This window comes from Mustela nigripes, chromosome 1, assembly GCF_022355385.1.
Source record: "Mustela nigripes isolate SB6536 chromosome 1, MUSNIG.SB6536, whole genome shotgun sequence".
NCBI classification, from domain to species: domain Eukaryota; kingdom Metazoa; phylum Chordata; class Mammalia; order Carnivora; family Mustelidae; genus Mustela; species Mustela nigripes.
Genome location: NC_081557.1, coordinates 41075125 through 41096137, shown reverse-complemented (window position 1 = coordinate 41096137; position 21013 = coordinate 41075125). Strand labels below are relative to the sequence as shown.

The 21013-nt window shown below is 37.7% G+C and overlaps 1 protein-coding gene across 2 annotated transcripts in view; it reads right to left on the bottom strand.

Annotated features, from left to right (window-relative positions):
* The window catches only part of SBF2 (SET binding factor 2), a 474622-nt gene that overhangs the window by 87565 nt on the left and 366044 nt on the right, over positions 1–21013 (bottom strand). For both annotated transcript variants that reach the window (XM_059408436.1, XM_059408445.1), the window contains exon 17: positions 18863–18931. In XM_059408436.1, coding sequence (XP_059264419.1) covers positions 18863–18931 — 69 coding nt within the window. The remainder of the gene's footprint in view (positions 1–18862; positions 18932–21013) is intronic.

Sequence of the window (21013 nt, the reverse complement as noted above, 5' to 3'; positions counted from 1 at the left end):
GCGCTAGTCGTGCGACCACCTTGATGACATAATGAATGTGGCTGACAGCATGTACCAGGTTCCTATGGAAAATGCCCAGATCCTGTATTTTCCTATAACACCCCTCAGTCTTTTACCCTGGGAGGGTCTGCAGTTTTGAAGGCATTAGCCTGTTGCAACCTCCTTTGCCTGGCGAAATAATAAAACTACCATTCTTCCTTATCTCAAAACTTTGTCTTTGTGTTGTGTTGTGTTTGGCTCCAGAGCAAAGTCTGGTTTTTGAAAATTCTAGGCAATCTGTGATTTGATTCCAAATTATTTTACCCATCACATTTTCTACATCTAATGATTAAGTAGAGTGACACTATTCCAAAAGGAAGTGTCAAGTAGTCTGCTATGAAATTCTGCTCTTTCCAACATTTTTATCAATGGCTGAGATAACATGAAGTATGATTTTCAAATTTAAGTAGGAGAAGGAATGGGAAGTATTTATAATTATTTACATCAATCCTATGAGATGCATGCCTTGATCCTTTTGCTGCCTTTGGCAAGTGCTCATCATAGGAAACAAAAAGATCTGGAGTCAATGGTATTTTAAGATTACATACATGTCAATCATAAATGTAAAGATACTAATATTCCTTTGCCTTTTATAGCACAGTAAGCATTCCTAAAGCATTTTTGGATTAGAATCTCACTTTTTCAAGACCCAAAAGAAAAACATGATGACAGACAAAAGAATTAAGCAATGATTAAAAAAATAAGATCTATATTTGGCTAGAAGACTCTGCACAACCACAGGTACTTAAGGATAAATTATAACTACGAACATTTTTCAGAGCACCAAAGACGTGACTAGCACTCTGCTGGGGGCTATGATGGTAATTCTAAAATGTACTGTCATGTACAAGGTTTAAAACATTGGGATGAAGCCACTGGCATGGTATACAGTTCCATTAGGAAGAACAAGTAACTGACAATTGTGACATAGCATCCCACTAACAGAGTGAATTGTTCTGTAAAAATGTAACATTGATAAATTCCAAAAAAGGTGATACAGTCCAGATAATTTATTTTTTACTCAATCCTTTGAGAGCATTCAGTTCCATTCCTGGTGGACCAACCTCTCATGATAACACTTTGGTATGGGGCACACCCATATGTCAGCTACAATGCACTTCCCAGAAGTCATATCAACTTCAGTTAATTTTCTTGGATGGAGAAGACAACAGATTTTAGTGTTGGCCAAGTATAGTCTCCGCAGTCTCCTCCACCCCCAATTAAATAAATGAATTTATTTTGTAAGAAAAAACAGTAAAGCAAAATGCGTTGTTTTTCCACAGCTTCCCTTGTGATACCACAGATCTTTATAACATAATGAGTCAAGCCATCAAACACGCAATTGGGAAATCAATTATTTGGTAAATAGATAAAAATTCTGGTCTAATACAAATGCCTTCTTAACTTGAGACATAGCAAAAATGCAAACGGCAGCCAGCGAGCTTTTCAGAAACAGCACTCTGAGGTTTGCTTGAACAAAACAAATCTCTTCATTATTTGTTAAACTCAGAATTATGAATTAGTACTTTCATTGCTATTCTATAGAAAATCTTAAAAAAAAAAAAGATTCTCTCTTCTCTCCCTTTGTCCCTCCTGCTTGTACTCTCCTCTCAAATAGATATATAAATAATCTTCAAAAAATCTTCTCTTGCACTAGTCAATATTCCTTTTAAGCCACAGTCCACTATAAAGTTAATAAAATATTATTTAATTAATGTTGTTCCCCTCACCTGAGTACCTATAACAGCCCCTCATCGATCCTATCTGGATGTCAGAACTTGGCATCAAAGATCTACAGAATAATAATAACATCGATATTAAGGGAGAACTTACTATGAACCAGTATATCTGTTATCTATTGCTGTGTAAAAATAACAGCCCAAAAGTTAATGGCTTAAAAACAACCATTTTATTGTTATCTTACTACTTAATTGGCTGATGGATGATTAAGGAGAATGGGTTCTGAACTCAGACTACCTGCGTTTCAATAACTTTGGGTGAGTTAATTTTTCTGTGCTTTATTTTCCTCATCTGTTAAATAAAGATAAAAGTAGGGTTTTAAATTTCACACTTCTCAAGGTTATGACTGTGAGGATTAAATAGCATGGCACATGTAAGGTGCGTCATACAGTGTTTGTAGTTAGGAAATGTTCAATCAATGCTAGGTATTATTATTATTACTGCATTTACAAGTTCTTTTTTTTTTTTTTAAGATTTTATTTGTTTATGTATTTGTCAAAGAGAGAGAGAGAGAGAGAGAGCACAAGCAGGCAGAGGCAGAGAGAGAAGCAGGTTCCCTGCTGAGCAAGGACCCCGATATGGGACTCGATCCCAGGACTCTGAGATCATAACCTGAGCTGAAGCCAGTGGCTTAACCAACTGAGCCACCCAAGCACCCCTACAAGTTCTTTTTCTCCAACTCAACTATAAAAAATCACAAGTTCCTCAAAGAGAGAGGCTAGATCTTTTATGTTAAGGTTCCTCGTTTAGCTTACCAAAGGGTTCAGCTGAATACATATTTTGATTTAAATCAATAGGTACAATTAATGAAAACAAGAATCTTTCATTTCTCATTGGCCTGTCTTTCAGAATTTTTAACTTACAGATCTGAAAAAAGGCATGGAGTTATTTTTTGGGCCCTAAAAGTACCATTCCATCTCCCCATCAACTCTGGAGAGTACTATCTTTACAACAATGTCTATTGGCAAAGTATGTTAATAAGCTATATGAGATAGCATCAGCATTTTCACAAAAGGTAATGGGTTTTAGGACCCTTAAGGACTTCTGAGTCCAACTGAGCAACTCTTAAGACACTGATGTCCAGACCTTAGCCCCAAGGATTTTTGGCTTTTGATGGGAGTTTTGCACCTGCTGTCTTTACAATCACTCAGGTGAGTAATGTGCAACATGGATGAGAGTCCTGGATCCAGGCCCAAGAATTAAAGCAAAGAATTGATCTGGAATCAATCAAGGGGGACATGGGCTCTTGTACTGAACTCTGGATAATCAATTCAACATAATTTTTGGTGACATTCTCTTGACCATTTAAAGATGGAAGTGGGTTTCAGACCTTTTTTGAAAGTGGAGTTTGAGCTTCAAATGAAATCTTATTTGTAAGTTCAATGAATGTAAAAGACACACAAGATACATGAGTTGGGGCTAGGAAACTCTACTATATTGCATTAGCCTTCCCATTACTCTTCTGTGTAGGAAGCTGACTCTCTAACTCTTTCTTTTCCTCTTCTAGTTTTGGTAGCACACTTGCTTCTTACGTCAAGGCTGGGAATTTTACTTTTCCTGTGATACAACTGAAATGAGGATTAGCAACTGTCACAGAGCTGGGGGTGGGCAAAATACTTGCGCTCACAAGAATCCTGGCCCAGGAGGGTTTCTATCTACTCAAGGCCTGTGGAAGGCACTATACTATATGTCCAGCTTCTGACTTCTCACCTAAGATGGTCACATGTATCTTCTGAACTGAATTAAGAATTAGACACTTTTCTACAATTATTCTCTGTAATATTAAAAGAAAATCTAACAAAATAAGCTATGTATTCAATCATGTTGAATGACTGATTCATTCAATCAACTTTCTAGTGAAACACCCTAAGGCAGTAAATAAAAAAACCAAAGCTTTATGGTATCTAGATATTCAAATAAGTGTAACATTTTCCCATTACTACACATCTTGTCAACACTTCCAAGTGGCTCATGTACTTTTAATTTCATTATTTAAAAAATTAGAAATATTCTCTAAATAATTTAATATCTACAGTCTAGTATTTTCTTCTAACCCCCATGTTGCCCATGAATAAAATCCTATCTAGTCTAGGCCTGTATAATTCATAATCATCTCACCTACCACAGTACCCCTCCTCATCCAGTTTTGCAATACATGGGACAGTGGGTAGAAATAGCAGAGATTTTACTGGTTCTAAGAAAAACCAGAGTGTACATTAAAGCTGGCTAGTTCCTTTCTCAATTTGGGGGACACAAAAATTTTATTTTTAAAAAAAATTTATTTTTATTTAAATTCAATTAAGTAACATATATTATTGGTTTCAGAGATAGAAGTCAGTGATTCATCAGTCTTATATAATACCCACTGCACATTATATCACGTGCCCTCCTTAATGTCCATCACCCAGTTACCCCATTCTTCCACTCCCTCCCCTCTAGCAACCCTCAATTTGTTTCCTTTGATTAAGAGTCTCTTATGGTTTGTCTCCCTCTCTGACTTCATCCTGTTTTATTTTTTCCTCCTTTCCCCTATGATCCTCTGTTCTGTTTCTTAAATTCCACATATGAGTGAGATCATACAGTGATTGTCTTTCTCTGACTGACTTATTTTGCTTGGCATGGACATTTTATACTATATTCTATATATGATGATAGCAAAGTAAGAAGAGATACACTTTTGAGAGAAGTTCATTTTCTCTAGAAGATAGAAACATTCAAATTTTCATGTTTTGATTAAGTTATTCTGTAAAATTTTTTAATTTTTTAAAAAAGATTTTTTGTATTTATTTGAGATAGAGAGCTAGAGTGAGCACAAGCACAAGCAGTGGGAACAGTAGGCAGAGGAAGGAGAAGCAGGCTCCTCGCTGAGCAGGGAGCCCGACGTGGGACCCCGTCCCAGGGCCCTGGGATCATAAACTGAGCCAAAGGCAGATGCTTAACTGTAAGCCACCCAGGTGGCCCTAAACTTTTATTTGTAAATCAATACATCAGGAATTATTTGACCGCCCTGGAATCCTGCAATAGGATCCAGGATGCTAGATATACTGAGTCTGAGGCAGAATCAGAAACATAGCTAAAGAGGACCCACCTCTTCAGCCCTGCCCCCATCTTCTTGCGTGACTCTTCAGCAGATGGGATGCTGCCTCCCTTCAGTGCATTTTCAGTATATTCTCTCTAAAAAGAAATATACTTGGAGGGGCTAATAGAATACATCAAATTCCATGTTCCTGTGGAATAAATTAGAGCCTAGCTTCAGCTCATAATTACATTTCCTTTCTCATTGTTTCCTCGTGAAATAAATGATTAGTTGATTTTAACAGCACTACATAACCTACTAAAAGACCGCTCAAATTAGCAACTTGCTTTTAACTTCTGTTCTGAAGTAGGAATTCAGAAATTTCTTTTGATCTCCTGTATGTGAACCTCTTGTGCTGTCTCATTCTTTGGCTATTCTTCCCCTTCTCATTCCACAGATTTTTTCCAAGCTTCTGACCTCTATTATTTTCTCTTCTTTCTCCTCCCAACCGGGCTTGGTAGCCATCTCTCTTTACAAGACTCTCAAATTCATATTTAGCCAGAACTATCTTTCAAGTTAAAGTGCTGCTATTCTCATTGTTTCCTACATAGCTCCACACAGAAGTTCTATAGCAGAGGCTACAGACTGGCAGCTTGTACTTCTTTTGCTTTGAATTTTATCATTAATAATTAGGAAAAATTGTAGAAGTGGATGTCCTCTTTGAAAAATGTGGGACCTGGTAACACTATGCCCACATTTTTGCCTGACAAGAAATGACTGGAACTAAATAGATGCTCCTCTAACACAAAACAAACATTTTCCAGTTCTGTACAATTTCCCCTTCAATCATTTACATCACTTGGCTGGTTTCTTCAAGCACTTGAGTTTGTAATCTTGAAAGAGAGGATAGGAAGAACAGATTGCAGGGTTGGTTAGAACTTTTAGATCCCTTTTATCCCAAAGTATCAAATGTTTAGTGACAGATTGCCTCTAAACACATATATATGACATGATACCATTGGGAAGTTAGTCAGATATCTTGTATGTTTTCAGTTCAAGTAATCAGCATATGACCTTTTAATAGGGACTGTATAGGCTGATAAAGTATGTATGTGTGTATGGGGGGAGTGTTGTTATGGAGCTCTTGGAGGTTTATCCCAAAGTTCTCTTGATCTAAGAGCAATATACAAACCATGTCCTCCATTCTTCAACTCCACCCTTTCCCCACATGACTGATATGTTCTTGCCATCAAAACTCAGCACAGACAGAGCCAATAAGAAGTAATTGCACAGTTGGTCTGAATGTTGATTCTTGTGTTAAGACACCCAGGGTGTCCACCTATAGGACTTTCCACTGGCTTTTACCACATTCATAAGACCTTTTGGGAGAACTGAGTTAACTCGACAAGAGGAAGGGAAAGAGGAAAAAGAGGAGCAAAGGTACAGTAACAACAAAAAAATGAGAAGCAGTCATTGACATTTATGAAGGGCTTATCATTTGCTGGGAGGGAAGCATTTTACATGTGCTATTGCATCTAATGCTCATATTAACCCTACAAAGTAGATACTATTATCATCCTTATTTGTAGTTAATGACACTGTGGTGCAGAGAAATAAAATAACATGTCCAAGATTATAGAACCACTAAGGCCTTGTCAGTGGAACTCTGATATCCAATTACTAGATAGCAAATTTTGTGAAGGTGGAAGGAAGCTGTATTTTGGAAGCCGTGTACTGTGTAATGGTTAAAGGGATGGATTCTGGAATTAGACAAAATGGAATCTGAAGTCTAGTTTATTCTTCAAAAAAAAAAAACCAAAAAACTCTGAGCTGTGTTGATCTTCCTTACAATATTTTTGTTTCCACATTTCATTAATTTCCTTTAGTCATTATGGAAGATCAATTATGTGCCAGATACAATCCAGGAGATGAGGATATACCAATGAACAAATGAAACTTCCTGCTTTCCTGGAGCCTATGTTCACATGGCAAGACATCTAAAAATATATAAAACAAATATAATAAATATATGTGATGCGCACACACACACATAAGAGCAGGGAAGGGAGAATAAGAGCGTTGGAGAGGGATGGGCAGAATTTTAAATAGGGCTGTCAGGATAGACCTCACTGAGAAAGTAACATTTAGGCAAAGACAGGAGGAAACTGAGGGACAAAATCATGGAGTTAATTTAGGAAAGTGGTTCTGAGTAGGATGCAAAGCCACTGGCAGATTTTGAGCAGAAGAATGACATGACTTGACTTATGCTTTAAAAGGGAGCCCTGGCAGCCCTGTTGATGGAATATGAGAGGCGAAGGTGAAAGCGGGGAAACCAGTAAGGATAATAATTCAGGTGAGAGACTACCATGGATTAGAAATTGTTTCCTTAAATTATAAACATGTTTACAAATTTCAGTCTCCTTACCCAAAACTGAAAGCTCTAGGTTCCACGTATTACTAGCTGTCTTTAGATAGCTTAATCTGTGGCAGCAGATCACCTCAGATTCCTGCCACCTTTTCATCTTACACTCTTGAAGATTTCCCTTACTTTCCTGTGCTTAGTTATACACTTAATAAGATATCTATATTTTACCCTGCATTATTAGTGTCTTTTTGCTGCTGGTGGTGGTGGTATTGGGGGAAGGGGTATTTCAGAATATTTAGTATGCCATATTGCTAGACCGGAAGTTGCTAGGTTTGAATTCCATCCTTTTCTATTTACTAGTTTTATGACCGTGGCAAGGTCTTTACATTTATCTAGACCCAGTTTCCTTAAAGACAAAATTGACAGAGTTTGACTTAGACCATGGGGTTGTTGGAAAGATTATGATCTAATTAATGTACATAAAGTACTTAGCCACAAGCATGGCACATAAGAAAAGGCTTAATATCTTTAACTATCCTATCATCATCATCACCATCTTTGCAGCATCTCATACATAGTAAGTACTAAATAATTACTAAAGTGACCTACTGAAAATGAATTACAAATGGGCAGTGTGCTTGATGGGAAAGAGATTCGTCCTTCCCATTGGAAAGAAAATGGATAGGGGCTGTACTCACACAGCTGTGATTCATTAAATGTCTTCAGTTAAACACCCATGCTATGTTTATTGTCACCTCCCACTACTTCAGGACCAGAGCAAAGGGGGAGGTAACCAGTCAAATATCAGATCTAACCACTTCATGCCTCTACAAATAGTCAATTTATGCAAACAGAGGGAAAGAAGATTGAATCTCTCCTCTATAACTTGTGGATCCTACTGAGATACTGTTTTTTTTTTTTCTTCCTTCCAGGCAGTGTTTTCTCAGGAGGTCTACAGTTGACTGGTGGAGGTGGGCTTCCTCTTCCCATGAGACTATTATACTCACTAGCTATTAAATAAGATATTATCAGACAAAAGTTTAATTGAACTCTACCTTAAAGTGAGTATAATTAAATTTTTTCTATAAAAAATTTTTTTAAGTATAAATCAATGTTATTTGAATTGTAAATCATGAACAACCTTACAGGTCAATGCAAGTATTTCTAGAGAAGTGGGTGAAAATTTGATTTCACTAAGAACACTGGCTTTCCACTAAAAGGAAAATTTTATTTAATAACCAAACTAATCATGAAGGGAATCTAGCATAAAAACACATGGCTCAGAGCTAACTCAATTCCTCTCCTGAAATCAGCTCTCAGTCCTTGATATTTGGTGGCTGGGTATTATCCATTGTCCCACCATTTCCTACAAAGGACTAGGCCAGCACATACTAATAATACAACAGATGATTAAATATTACATCATATATTTTACACATAATATATAATATTAATATATTGTTAAAATAATAAAAATATAGTTCTGAGGTTTAAGAAGTTAAAATGGCTTTGAATATGGCTTATTTTTGACTCTGATATTATCTTTGTGGGCACATATTTTTTATTTCATGGTGAATTCTGTATATAAACCAGAATATCAAGTATTAGAAAATCCAGAAAAAATTATTTCATGGGCTTAGACTCTGTTTTCTAAAACCTAGATAACTGAGCTTTAGATAAGCCTAGACTATAGATGACAGGAAGTCAGATAATGTCTTAAGGAAGAATTTAAAAGTAGACAATTGCGGCACTTGGCTGGCTCAGTTGGTTTAGTGCTCAACTCTTGATTTCAGCTCAGGTCTTGATCTCAGGGTCATGAGTGTAAGCCTCACATTGGGTTCCACAGTGGGTGTGGAGCCTACTTTAAAAAAAAAGTAACACAATTATACCTTAAACATGGAATAGTGGGGATTTGGAGAGCTTCTGTGTTGGTGAACATAGAGAGGTTTGGGGAGAGAGGCACACCTAGAAAGGGCACAGAAGCTATCCACTCTTTCCCCACATCTGGTCCTTTGCATCTTTTCCTTCCGGCTATTTCTGAGTTATAGCCTTTCATAATAAGCTGGTGGTCCAGCAAATAACATGTTTCTCTGAGTTCTTTTAGCTGCTCAAACAGACTAATGGAACCCAAGGAGGTGGGTTCAGATGCACAGTAACTCCCTGTAGGTTAGGGCTCTATGCTCACCTTGTCCTCTACATACAACTAGGTAACTATCAAATCATCCTAAATACCACAGAAATTGCCTGAAGACCTGCAGAACAAACACCACAAGTAAAGGCAGAGAAGAGGCCACATCAAAGACTGTAGGAAGTGTGGAGACATTGTTTAGGGGAGAAACAGATTCTGGCTGCTACAGAGGGGAGGGATGAAGCTGTGGTCATGGAGAAGGGCAAAAGAGGGGAATATGCAAGGAGAACATTTCCCCATGGCCAATGGTTTGGAAAGTGACAGGGTTGAATTTTGTGAATTCTTGCAACAAGAGAGGCTTTAAAAGCCTGGAGTTTTATGCTGTCAGTGGGTTGGACTCCGGGCGAGTCCAGAGACATCAGGCTGCTCCTGGAAAGAAGGCAGGAAAACAACCCGGGGACAGATGGTATGAAAATAGTGGGCTGAAGAGCACCTAGGACACAATGGGGAGATTATTTGCTCTTAATGGAGCATGTCCCTAAAAGGCAGCATTCACTGAGACTGCTCCAGGAACAAAGCAGGGTAGGGACTCATGTCTCACTGAAGTGAGGTCTTATTTTTTTTTTTTTTTTTTTTAAAGATTTTATTTATTTATTTGACAGAGAGAGATCACAAGTAGGCAGAGAGGCAGGCAGAGAGAGAGAGGAGGAAGCAGGCTCCCTGCTGAGCAGAGCCCGATGCGGGACTCGATCCCAGGACCCTGAGATCATGACCTGAGCCGAAGGCAGCGGCTTAACCCACTGAGCCACCCAGGCGCCCCAAAGTGAGGTCTTATTTTAAAAGCAGACCAAAGCACACCTATTAAAACTTGGCACATTCAGGCCAGGGACCAAACACTGCCCACAGCAGGCAAGTAGAGCCTCTGCAGCTGACTGGCCTTAAGGATAGAGCATCCAGAACACAACAGCACAGTGTATACAGCACACTCTGGAGATGCTCCCTAAAGTTCTAGGCCCTGGGAACTACATGATCTCTTCTTCATAAGGCCATTATTTTTTTTTTTCAAAAGATTTTATTTATTTGAGAGAGAGAGTGAGTATGAAAGAGAGAAAGCTAGAGTGAGAGAGCAAGAGTGAGAGAGAAAGCATAAGCAGGGCAGGAGGGAAGAGCAGAGGGAGAGCGATAAGCAGACTCCTTGCTGAGCAGGGGGCCCAACACGGGGCTCCATCCCAGGACCCTGGGATCATGACCTGAGCTGAAGGCAGATGCTTAACTGACTGAGCCACTCAGGCACGCCACAAGGCCATTATTTTCATGAGCAAGAGACATAACTGGCCTTTCTAAGACAGAGAAGCAGGGACACAAAATGTCTAAATGTTCATTTAGACAAAATGAAAAGAAAGGAATTTAGTCCCATATGAAAGAACAAGATAAGACCACAACCACAGATCTAAGCAAAACATACCTGATTTAAATCAATGATCATAAGGATATTCACTGGACTTGAGAAAAGAGTGGAGGACATTAGTGAGACCTTTAACACAGAGATAGAGAATAATATAGCAGAGATAAAGGGCTCAATAAATGAAATGAGAAACATACTTGGTGGAATGAACAGCAGGAGGGAGGAGGCAGAGGAATGAATTAGTGACCTAGAAGACAACAGAGAAAGAAGAGCCACACAAACATGGATAGACTTAGAGAACTCAGTGACTCCATCAAACGTAGTAAGATTCATTATTATAGGAGTTCCAGAAGAAGAGAGAGAAAAGGGGACAGAAAATTTACCTGAAGAAACAACAGCTGGAAACTTCCCTAATCTGGGGAAGGAAATAGATATCCAGGTCCAGGAGGCAAGGGGCCCCGAAAAAATTTTAGAAAAGCAGAAAAAAAGAGCCACACCAAGACATCTTGTCATTAAAATGGCAAAATACAGAGAAAAAGGAAAATATTAAAAGATGGAAGACAAAAGAGGACAGTTACATAAAAACAAAACTCCATAAGGCCGTCAGTAGACTGGACACTTTCCAAGCCAGAAAGGAGTGGCATGATATATTCAAAGTGCTGAGTGGGAAAAAAAAATCTGTAGCTGAGAATACTCTACCCGGCAAGACTAGTAATATTCAAAATAGAAGGAGAAATAAAGAGATCTGTAGACAAACAGTAATTAAAGGAGTTCATGACCACTAAACCAGCCCTGAAAGAAATACTGAAGGGGGGTGCCTGGGTGGCTCAGTGGGTTAAAGCCTCTGCCTTTGGCTCAGGTCATGATCCCAGGGTTCTGGGATGGAGCCCCGCATCGGGCTCTCTGCTCTACGGGGAGCCTGCTTCCTTCTCTCTCTTTGCCTGCCTCTCTGCCTACTTGTGATTTCTATCTGTCAAATAAATAAAATCTTTAAAAAAAAAAAAAGAAAAGAAATACTGAAGGGGATTCTGTGAGTGGAAGAGAAAAACCGAAAGCAACAGTATGAAAGTAGGAATTATTTAAAACGAATTATTTCTAAAAATATTGTTCAAGGAACTTACAAAATAAAAGAATGTAAAATATGATACATATACTTAAAACATGGGGAGAATAAGAATAAAGAATGGGTTCAAACTTAAATGACCCATCAACTTAATATAGACTGCTATGTGCATGCAGAAGAGGTTATATATAAACCTAATGGTAACCACATAATCAAAAACCACTAATAAATATACAAAGAATAAAGAGAAAAAAATCCAAATAAATCAATAAAGAAAACTAGCAAACCATGAAAGAAAGAGAAGGATCAGAGAAAATCTCCAGAAACAACAAAAAACCCAGCAATAAAATGGTAATAAATAGATATCTGTCAATTACTTTGAATGTAAATGGACTAAACACTCCAATCAAAAGATAGAGGGTGACAGAGAAAATAAGATGACTCATATATATGTTGCTTACTTTACTTATTTACTTTAAAAGATTTATTTGAGAGAAAGAGAGAGAGAAACTGCAAGAAGGGGAGGGGCAGAAGGAGAGGGAAAGAATCTCAAGCAAACCCTCACCCCCCAAAGAGTGCGGAGCCCTAAGATGGGACTCGATCTCACAAACCTGAGACCATCACCTGAGCCAAAATCAGGAGTTGACACTTAACCAACTGAACCACTCAGGCATCCCTACAGAGATGCATTTTAGTTGTAAAGACACCTGCAGAGAAAGTGAGGGGGTGGACAAACATTTTATTATGCAAATGGATATCAAAAGAAAGCCAGAGTAGCAATACTTAAATCAGACAGACTAGACTTTAAAAACAAAGACTGTAACAAGAGATGGAGAAGGGCACTGTATAATAACAAAGGAATTACAAAAGGGATAATCCAACAAGAAGATACAACAACTGTTGAGGTTGAGGTTTACTATTGGTAACAAATTATCCTTTGTGAATAAATTTCTTTACAACATTATAAGTGTCTCGATTAGTGTGGCTTTCATGTATATTACATATGTATTTTAAAGATTTTATTTATTTATTTGAGAGAGAGAGAAGGAGAGAACACACCAGATGGGGGAAGGGGTTAGAAGGAGAGGGAGAAGCCGACTCCCCATCAAGCAGGGAGCCTGGCTTGATCTCAGGACCCTGCTCTGAGCTGAAGGCAGATGCTAAACCGACTGAGCCACCCAGATGCCCCAGCTTTCATGTATATTAATGTTGAAGGAAGCTCTAAGACTTGTTGCAACAGAAGCAATAACAGAAAGAGGATTCTGAGAAGGAAAAGAGGAGAAAGTGAGGAACAAGTCCAGGAAAGTATGGAGAGTTGATTAGAAAGTCTGACTGAGAAGGCCCTCACATGAGGGAGGGAACAAAACTCACACATACCCAGGCCTGAACCCAGAGGGAAAGGGAAGAAGTGGAAACAGTCACCGTAAATCACAGTGTCATTATGTAAGGGAGACTACCAGGGTATGAGGTATTTAAATAAAATAGGGTAGTCTCCTTCGTCGTTGGCACATTCTTCAGTACCACAGTTCACTTTGTTTCCTCCTTTTTGCTTACTACTAATGATTTTCATGCCTGTTTGCCCTATAAGATAATCAAGTACTGGAGAGCAGAAACCATGTCTTCTGTATCACTGCAGCGCATCCAAGGCCTAGTAGACTTTTACACAAAGGAGACATTCAGCAACCTTGGGAAAATATAATTTTCTACCAGGTGATTAGTATAACTTCGCATTTATAAGTAACCATGTTCCTTCAGATCTTCAAACTCCATAGTTGCCTTATAGTTCTAGGTGAAACAGTGAAGATAAACTAATATTAATAAGGAATGGTAATTCTAAAGCATTATAGTAATTGAGTTTCTCAGAAGCAGAGGTCTTCCAGGACTAGGAGGAAAGGAGTAGCCGCTGCAAAGAAATACTGGGAGAAGCAAGAAGAGGCTGTGCTGACAGGGGAGGAGGAAGGAATGCTAAGTTGTCTGAAAGAACAAGAAAATGAAGGGAGGAAATAAAAGCAAGGAACTATCTCTGGCCATTCTAAAATTCTGCTATGCTGGAGGCATCTGCTGTAATAAGCACATTCATATCTTTCCCAGGCCAAATTTGGATTCAGCCCACTGTTGATGCCTGTCTTCACTCTCAAATGTTTTTCTGCTAATTTATTTTCAAGTTTAGTATTTTATTTTATAGCAAAAAACCAAACCAAAACAAAACAAAAAAACAAAAAAAAAAGATGAAAAAAGACCCTTCATCACTACCTCCTGCCAATTTTTCCCAAAAATGTAATCCTTTGAGGCTGGCTGTAGGAAATGCAATGTATCCAGATCATTAAGTTTAAGAAAAACAAAATTCTTTTCCTATTTTGTAGACTTTTAAGAACCTCTCTTATCACTTACCAATGGGGGGGGGGAGGACTGATGAAATACCATTTTTTTTTTTAAAGATTTTATTTATTTATTTGACAGAGAGAAATCACAAGTAGATGGAGAGGCAGGCAGAGAGAGAGAGGGAAGCAGGCTCCCTGCTGAGCAGAGAGCCCGATGCGGGCCTCGATCCCAGGACCCTAAGATCATGACCTGAGCCGAAGGTAGCGGCTTAACCCACTGAGCCACCCAGGCGCCCTGAAATACCATTTTTTATATTATTTTAAGATTTTTCTTCCAGTAACAATCTTAATAACATGAATGTGGGCTCATCTGGATTCTATTGGTTAGAATTACCTATAAGCTGTCATATCTGTAGTAGGACAAGCAGGGTCCATATTAATGACTAACGGGCAAAACCAGTTAGTTATTCAAGGAACTTCTAAATCATCAGAGAAGCACAAAAGTGCATCTGCTCTGATTCTGAGTACTTAGTATGTTTTCTTAGAAATATATGGAAGTTAGAGATTTACACATAATGATATGTGATAATTATTAACTAAACATTCAATTAATCAGCATATTCTGATTTTTCCTTACAATTTGCTCACATTTCTCTACTTTTAATGAGTCGTATGTAACTCATGCTTTAACTTATGAAGCCTTTCCTGAAGAAGCCAGACATAAAAGAACATATATCATATGATTCCATTTATATGAAACAACCAGAAAAGGCAAACTTATAGGGACAGAAAGTATATTAGTGTTTGCCTGGGAATAAGAAGTGACTGCAAATGTACGTGAGGTTTCTTTTTGAAGTGATGGAAATGTTCTAAGATTAGACAGTGTGATAGTTGTGCAAATCCGTAATATACTAAAAACTGCTAAAATATATACTTAAAATGAGTGAAATTTATGGTATATGTTATACCTCAACAAACCTGTTAATAAGAATGAATCCTCTGTGTGTCTGGACACCAGAGATTTTTTTTACATGTTTAATGAAATGAAAATTTTAAAGAGGAACTAAATCTACTTCTATTGAGAATGAGAACCTGAATAATGCTCTTATGAAGTAAGACCTATCCTGAACAGTAAATCATCTGCAAAGTGCCACCTGCGTATGGGGGATCTTTGGAATCTGGGAAGGGAATGTACCACTTCGGGGTGCTTGAATTTAAGATAAACAGGTTATTTCTATTTTTTCCCAGTGTACACATGGACTACAATGAGTACTAGGAGAGAAAACTTCAGTTCTTCTGGGGATCATTTTGAGTATCAGTAACCAACCAGTGTGTCTCAAAGAAGTAAAAGAAGGAATCACTCCTATTTTGATAGATTCTAGGATACTCTCTGGATTACCTGGGTGATTAAGAACTATAAGAGGGTGACTCTAAGAGATATAGATCATGGAAGAGAGGGCATAACACAGTGCCTCATGATGAAGGGACCCATGGCCTTCACTGTTGCCTAAAGGTATCCTATTTTGTTTCTATTTCTGCTCTGACTATTGAGTTTTAGCTTAATCTTTTAATTCTTTTTACTCCAAAAGAGTGACATTTACACAAGAACCCCTGCTTTAAACTTTGAGTATATACTTCAGTTCTTAATTTAACAAACATGATTTTTTAATAAAAAGGACCTAAGTAAACAAACGGTAACCCAATGTTATTATTCGGTAACTATGAAATGTTCCTCTGTCAATAGCTGATTAACGAATATGAAAGGCCATTAGATGGTTTGTTTCTTCAGGGTAAGGACCCAGGTGCTATTCACCTGCAACTCTACAACAAAGTTAGCACAGGGCTTGCCATTCCTAATTACTGTTTGCTGAACTAAGAATGAAAGCATCATATAAATGATAAGCATAATATAAATGTAAATGATTACACTGTTTTTCACCATTAAAGTAATCCTTAACAATTTTTTTTTTTTTAAGATTTTATTTGAGAGAGAGAGCATAGGTGGGGGCAGGAGAGGCAGAGGGAGAAGGACAAGCAGACTCCTCAAGGCGTTCTATCCCAGGACCTGGAATCAGGACAAGAGCCAAAGGCAGATGCTTAACTGAATGAGCCAACCAGGTGCACCAGTAATCCTTAGCAATTTAAACCTGGTGGGTACTCTGCCCAAGCCCAAGAGGTAGTAGCTGTTTCTAAAACTGTTTCTGTATTACTGTTTCTAATACTGATCTATTCGTTTCTAATACTGCTCTATTCCTTAGAATTATCTTTACTTTTTACTTCTTTTTACTTCTTAGCAGTTAATCCCCTGTTACTACTTAATAACTTAATAAAAATTTCCTGCTCATATTACTGGTGTGGTTTCTGGCTCCTAATTCATGTGCAAACCAAATCAAATCAAACCAAGCCAACAAGAAAGAATTAAATTCATAAGCCCACCCCTACAACATAAGTTTGAATTATTGTTTGATAACACAGAGAAACAGTATGGCATTTAGCCCAACTTATTAACTAACTTATTAACTACTTAAAAACTCCAAAAACTAACCAGTATGATGGTTTTGCACTGAGTAAACTAATCTAAGCTAGGACAACACTTCCCAGAACTTTCTTTCCACTATGATTCTAGGGTTCGGATTGGCCACAAGAGAAATTTCTCTAAGATTTGGACAAAAATGAAGCAGCAGTCATTATACTCTGAAGGCAATATAGGATGCACTGCTACAGCTCATATGCCTTGTCACTGATCTGCTGGCTCATGTTGATATGGGGAAGGGACTCAGCTCACAGTTCCTCCAGTTCCAGCCGCATCTCCTTCAGCTTCTCCTAGCCCAGGGCCAGGTGCATGTGTAGCTCTGTGGCTAACAGTGCTCCTTCTTTTGCAGGTCATTTGCATTGTGTAGGTTAGAAAAAGTAAGAGATACACACAGACTGCAGTTTGTCCTTGGTCTTCCCTGTGTCATGACTGACAGGGACTTAAGGCCCACAAGTAGAGCCTAATTCAAAGCTTTCTATAAACTTTCCCCCCAATTTCTCTAACAATATAAGGGCTGGTCCCTTATAATAAGTTACTTAATTATATCACTCATGGTACTTCTGCTATCATGATCAAACCCTCACTAATATATACTATAAAATGGTTGAATGATTCTCCTTAAAAAAGAATCATAAGCGATCAGTCACTCAAGCAATTGAGTTTCTATTGTCAATTCTTATTTTCCCTATGATTCTTATTTATTTCTACATAGTATTTAAGTTTAAAAAATATTTTAGACATTGAAAGTGGGAAAGATTTAAAATGCCCATTTTCTTTAACAACTGCCAGGTGAGGGCCTATATGAAGACAAGTTAGACAGTGGACTAAGTTTTCTAGCTGCTCTGAGATACAGAAACAAATTTCCTAGGTGGCTTAGGATTCAGGACAGCCTGGCTAATTTTTGTAACAGTGTTCTCCATGCTAGCAGGGGAATGAGATGAAGGGATCAGGGAGTTCACAGAAGGTTAGTATATGTGCACTGAAGGAAAAATGGAATAGGCCTGGAGCTAGGGCTAAGCCGGGGAGGGAAGGCCAAAAGATGATGTACAAGCTCCAGTTAGTCGTCATCAGCTTCTAAACCTAAAATTCATTTGTTTGACTTTTTTGAGATTTGTCCTATTTCCTGAGCATGTTCAGTATGACTTGCCAGTTCTCAGAAGTGTGAATGTCAAGAATTCCACTTTCTGTTTTAAAAGAGGGAGGGAGGCAGGGAGGGTGGGTAACTAAGAAGAAAGAGGGATATGCAGTGACTTAGAGAAAGAACTTCTGATTACGGAGAACCTTCGGGTTAAGATCTTTAACTGTGGACAGGCTGTTTGAAATAAAGTTAAAAAAAAAAAAATCCCAAACTGGCCTTATCAATTAATATCTCTGAGAAAATATCCTAGACTCATGGAATTTATTTTCTATGGTAGGGGAAAATACTCAAACGTAAATAAATGAATATACAATTACAAGTGTTACAAAATGCTATAAAGAAAAATAAAGTAGGGGCTCCTGGGTGGCTCAGTCATTATGAATCTGCCTTTGGCTCAGGTCATGATCCCAGGGTCCTGGGATGGAGCCCTGCTTTGTGCTCCTTGCTCAGTGGGAAGCCTGTTTCTCCCTCTCCCACTCCCCCTGCTTGTGTTCCCTCTCTCGCTGTGTGTCTCCCTCTGTCAAATAAATAAAATCTTAAAAAGAAAAATAAAGCAAAAAAAAAAAAAAAAAAAAAGCAGGGATGGAATGGGTGGAGTTCTATCTTAGGAGATGATTTAGTATTATATATTAGATTTTTCTACACACGGTACATTTGGCTCTTGAACATTGCGTGGTTGGGGGCACTGACCCCTTATGCAGTTAATAATCAATGTATAACTGTTACTTCCCTAAAACTTCACTATTCATGGCTTAGAGTTGACTGGAAGCCTTACTGATAACATCAACAGTTGATTAATACATATTTTATATGTTATATGTACATAAACTGTATTTTTACAATAAACTACAGAAAATGCTATTGAGAAAATCATAAGGATGAGAAAATACATTTGCAGTACTGTACCAGAAAAAAGCCACAAATAAGTGGACCCGTACAGTTAGAATCTGTGTTGTTCAATGGTCAACTGCATGCAATAAATATTATAATAAATATAACCACAAATATATCTTTGATATACGAGTGGAAAAGATTCATGTTGTTCCATGATAAACCAAACTTCAGATATTTATATAAATCATACGGAGCTTAAATATAAACCAATGAAACTTACCCTGTAGAAAGCACTGGTCAAAGGGAGCAATGCTGCAGCAATATTATATTCTTCTAAACTTGAACAATCCTTAAAACAAAGAGAAATGAGCATAATTAGGACATTAACCAGAAATCACAAATATATGGACACAAAAATCTAGGACATACTGTTTACTGTCTTATGGGGTTTTTACTTTTATTCCAAATTGTCACCAAGTCTTAAGTAACTTTGAAAAACAAAACAAAACAAAACTGTCCTTGAAGCACATTATTTTAGAAAAGAGATGAAAATACATTTGAGATAGACTTTTTAAAATTTTTATGTAAATTCCAATGAGCTAACATACAGTGCAATATTAATTTCAGATGTGCAATATAGTGACTCACCACTTCCATACAATACCCAGTGCTCATTACAGCAAGTGCCCTCCTTAATCCCCATCACCTATTTCACCTATCTCCTCACCCACCTCCCCTCTGGGAACCATTCGTTTGTTCTCTAAAGTTAAATAAGAGTCTGTTTCTTGGTTTCCCTCCTGCTTTGTCTTTTCCCTTTGTTTGGTTGCTTGTTTTATTTCGTCCATTCCCCATGAATGAAATCACATGGTATTTGTTTTTCTCTGACTTATTTCACTTAGCATAATATTGTCTTGCCCCATCCATGTTATTCCTAATGGCAAGATTTCATTTCCTTTTTATGGCTAAGTAATATTCCAATGCATGTGCACATGCATGTAGACACAGACACACACAGACACACAGACACAGATACACCCCACTATCAGCCAATGGACATTTGGGTTCCTTCCATAATTTGGTTATAAATAATGCTGCAATAAACATCGGGTACATGTATTCCTTTGAATTAGTATTTTTATATCCTTTGGATAAATACCTAAGTAGTGCAATTGCTAGGTCACAGGGTAGCTCTATTTTTAACTTTCTGAAGAACCTCCATACTCTCTTCTGGAGTGACTGCATCAGTTTGCATTCCCACAAACAGCGCGAGTGGGTTCTCCTTTCTCCACATCCTTGCTAACACCTGTTTTGAGATTTATATGTTAGCCCTTCTGACTGGTGTGAGGTAGTTTTGATTTGCATTTCCCTGATGATGAGTGATGTTGATCATCTGTTCTTGTGGCTGTTGGGCACTTGTATGTCTTCTCTGGGGAAATCTCTGTTTATGTCTTTTGACCATTTTTAAATTGATTTATTCATTTTTTAGGGGTTGAGTTTGACAAGTTCTTTGTATATTTTGGGTACTTACCCTTTATCAGATATGCATTTGCAAAAATCTTCTCCCATTCTGAAGTTTGCCTTTTAGTTTTGTTGACTGTTTCCTTCACTCTGCAGAAGTGTTTTATTTTGATGAAGTCCCTCCCAATAGTTTATGTTTGCTTTTGTTTCCCTTGCCTCTGTAGACATAACTAGTAAGAAGTTGCTACAACCGACATCAAAAAGGTAGCTGCCTCTGCTGTCCTCTACGATTTTTATGGTTTACAAGTCTCACATTTAGGTCTTTAATCCATTTTGAACTTATTTTTGTGTATGGTATAAGAAAATCGTCCAGTTTCATTCTTTTGCATGTAGCTGTCCAGTTGTCCCAACACTATTCGTTGAAGAGACTATCTTTTCCCCATTGGATATTCTTTCCTGTTTTGTGGAAGATTGACCATATATAGTTGCGGGCTCATTTCTGGGTTTTCTATTCTGTTCTATTGATCTAGGTGGCTATTTTTGTACCAGTGCCATACTGTCTTGATGACTACAGCTTTAATATAGCTTGAAGTTAGAAATCACGATGCTTTGCTTTGCTTTTCTTCTTCTTCAAGGTTGCTTTGGCTATTTGGGGTCTTTTGTGGTTCCATACAAATTTTAGGATTGTTTACTCTAGCTCTGTGAAAAATGCTGATGGTATTTTATAGGGACTGCAATTAAATATGTAGATTGCTTTGGGTAGCATAAACATTTTAACAATATTTGTTCTTCTAATCCATGAGCATGGAAAGTCTTTCCATTTCTTTGTGTTCTCTTCAATTTGTTTCATCTGTGCTCTATAGTTTTCAGAGTACATATATTTCACCTCTTTTTTTTTTCCATTTAGAATTCTTTTTTTTAATATAATTTTTTATTTTTTATAAACATATATTTTTATCCCCAGGGGTACAGG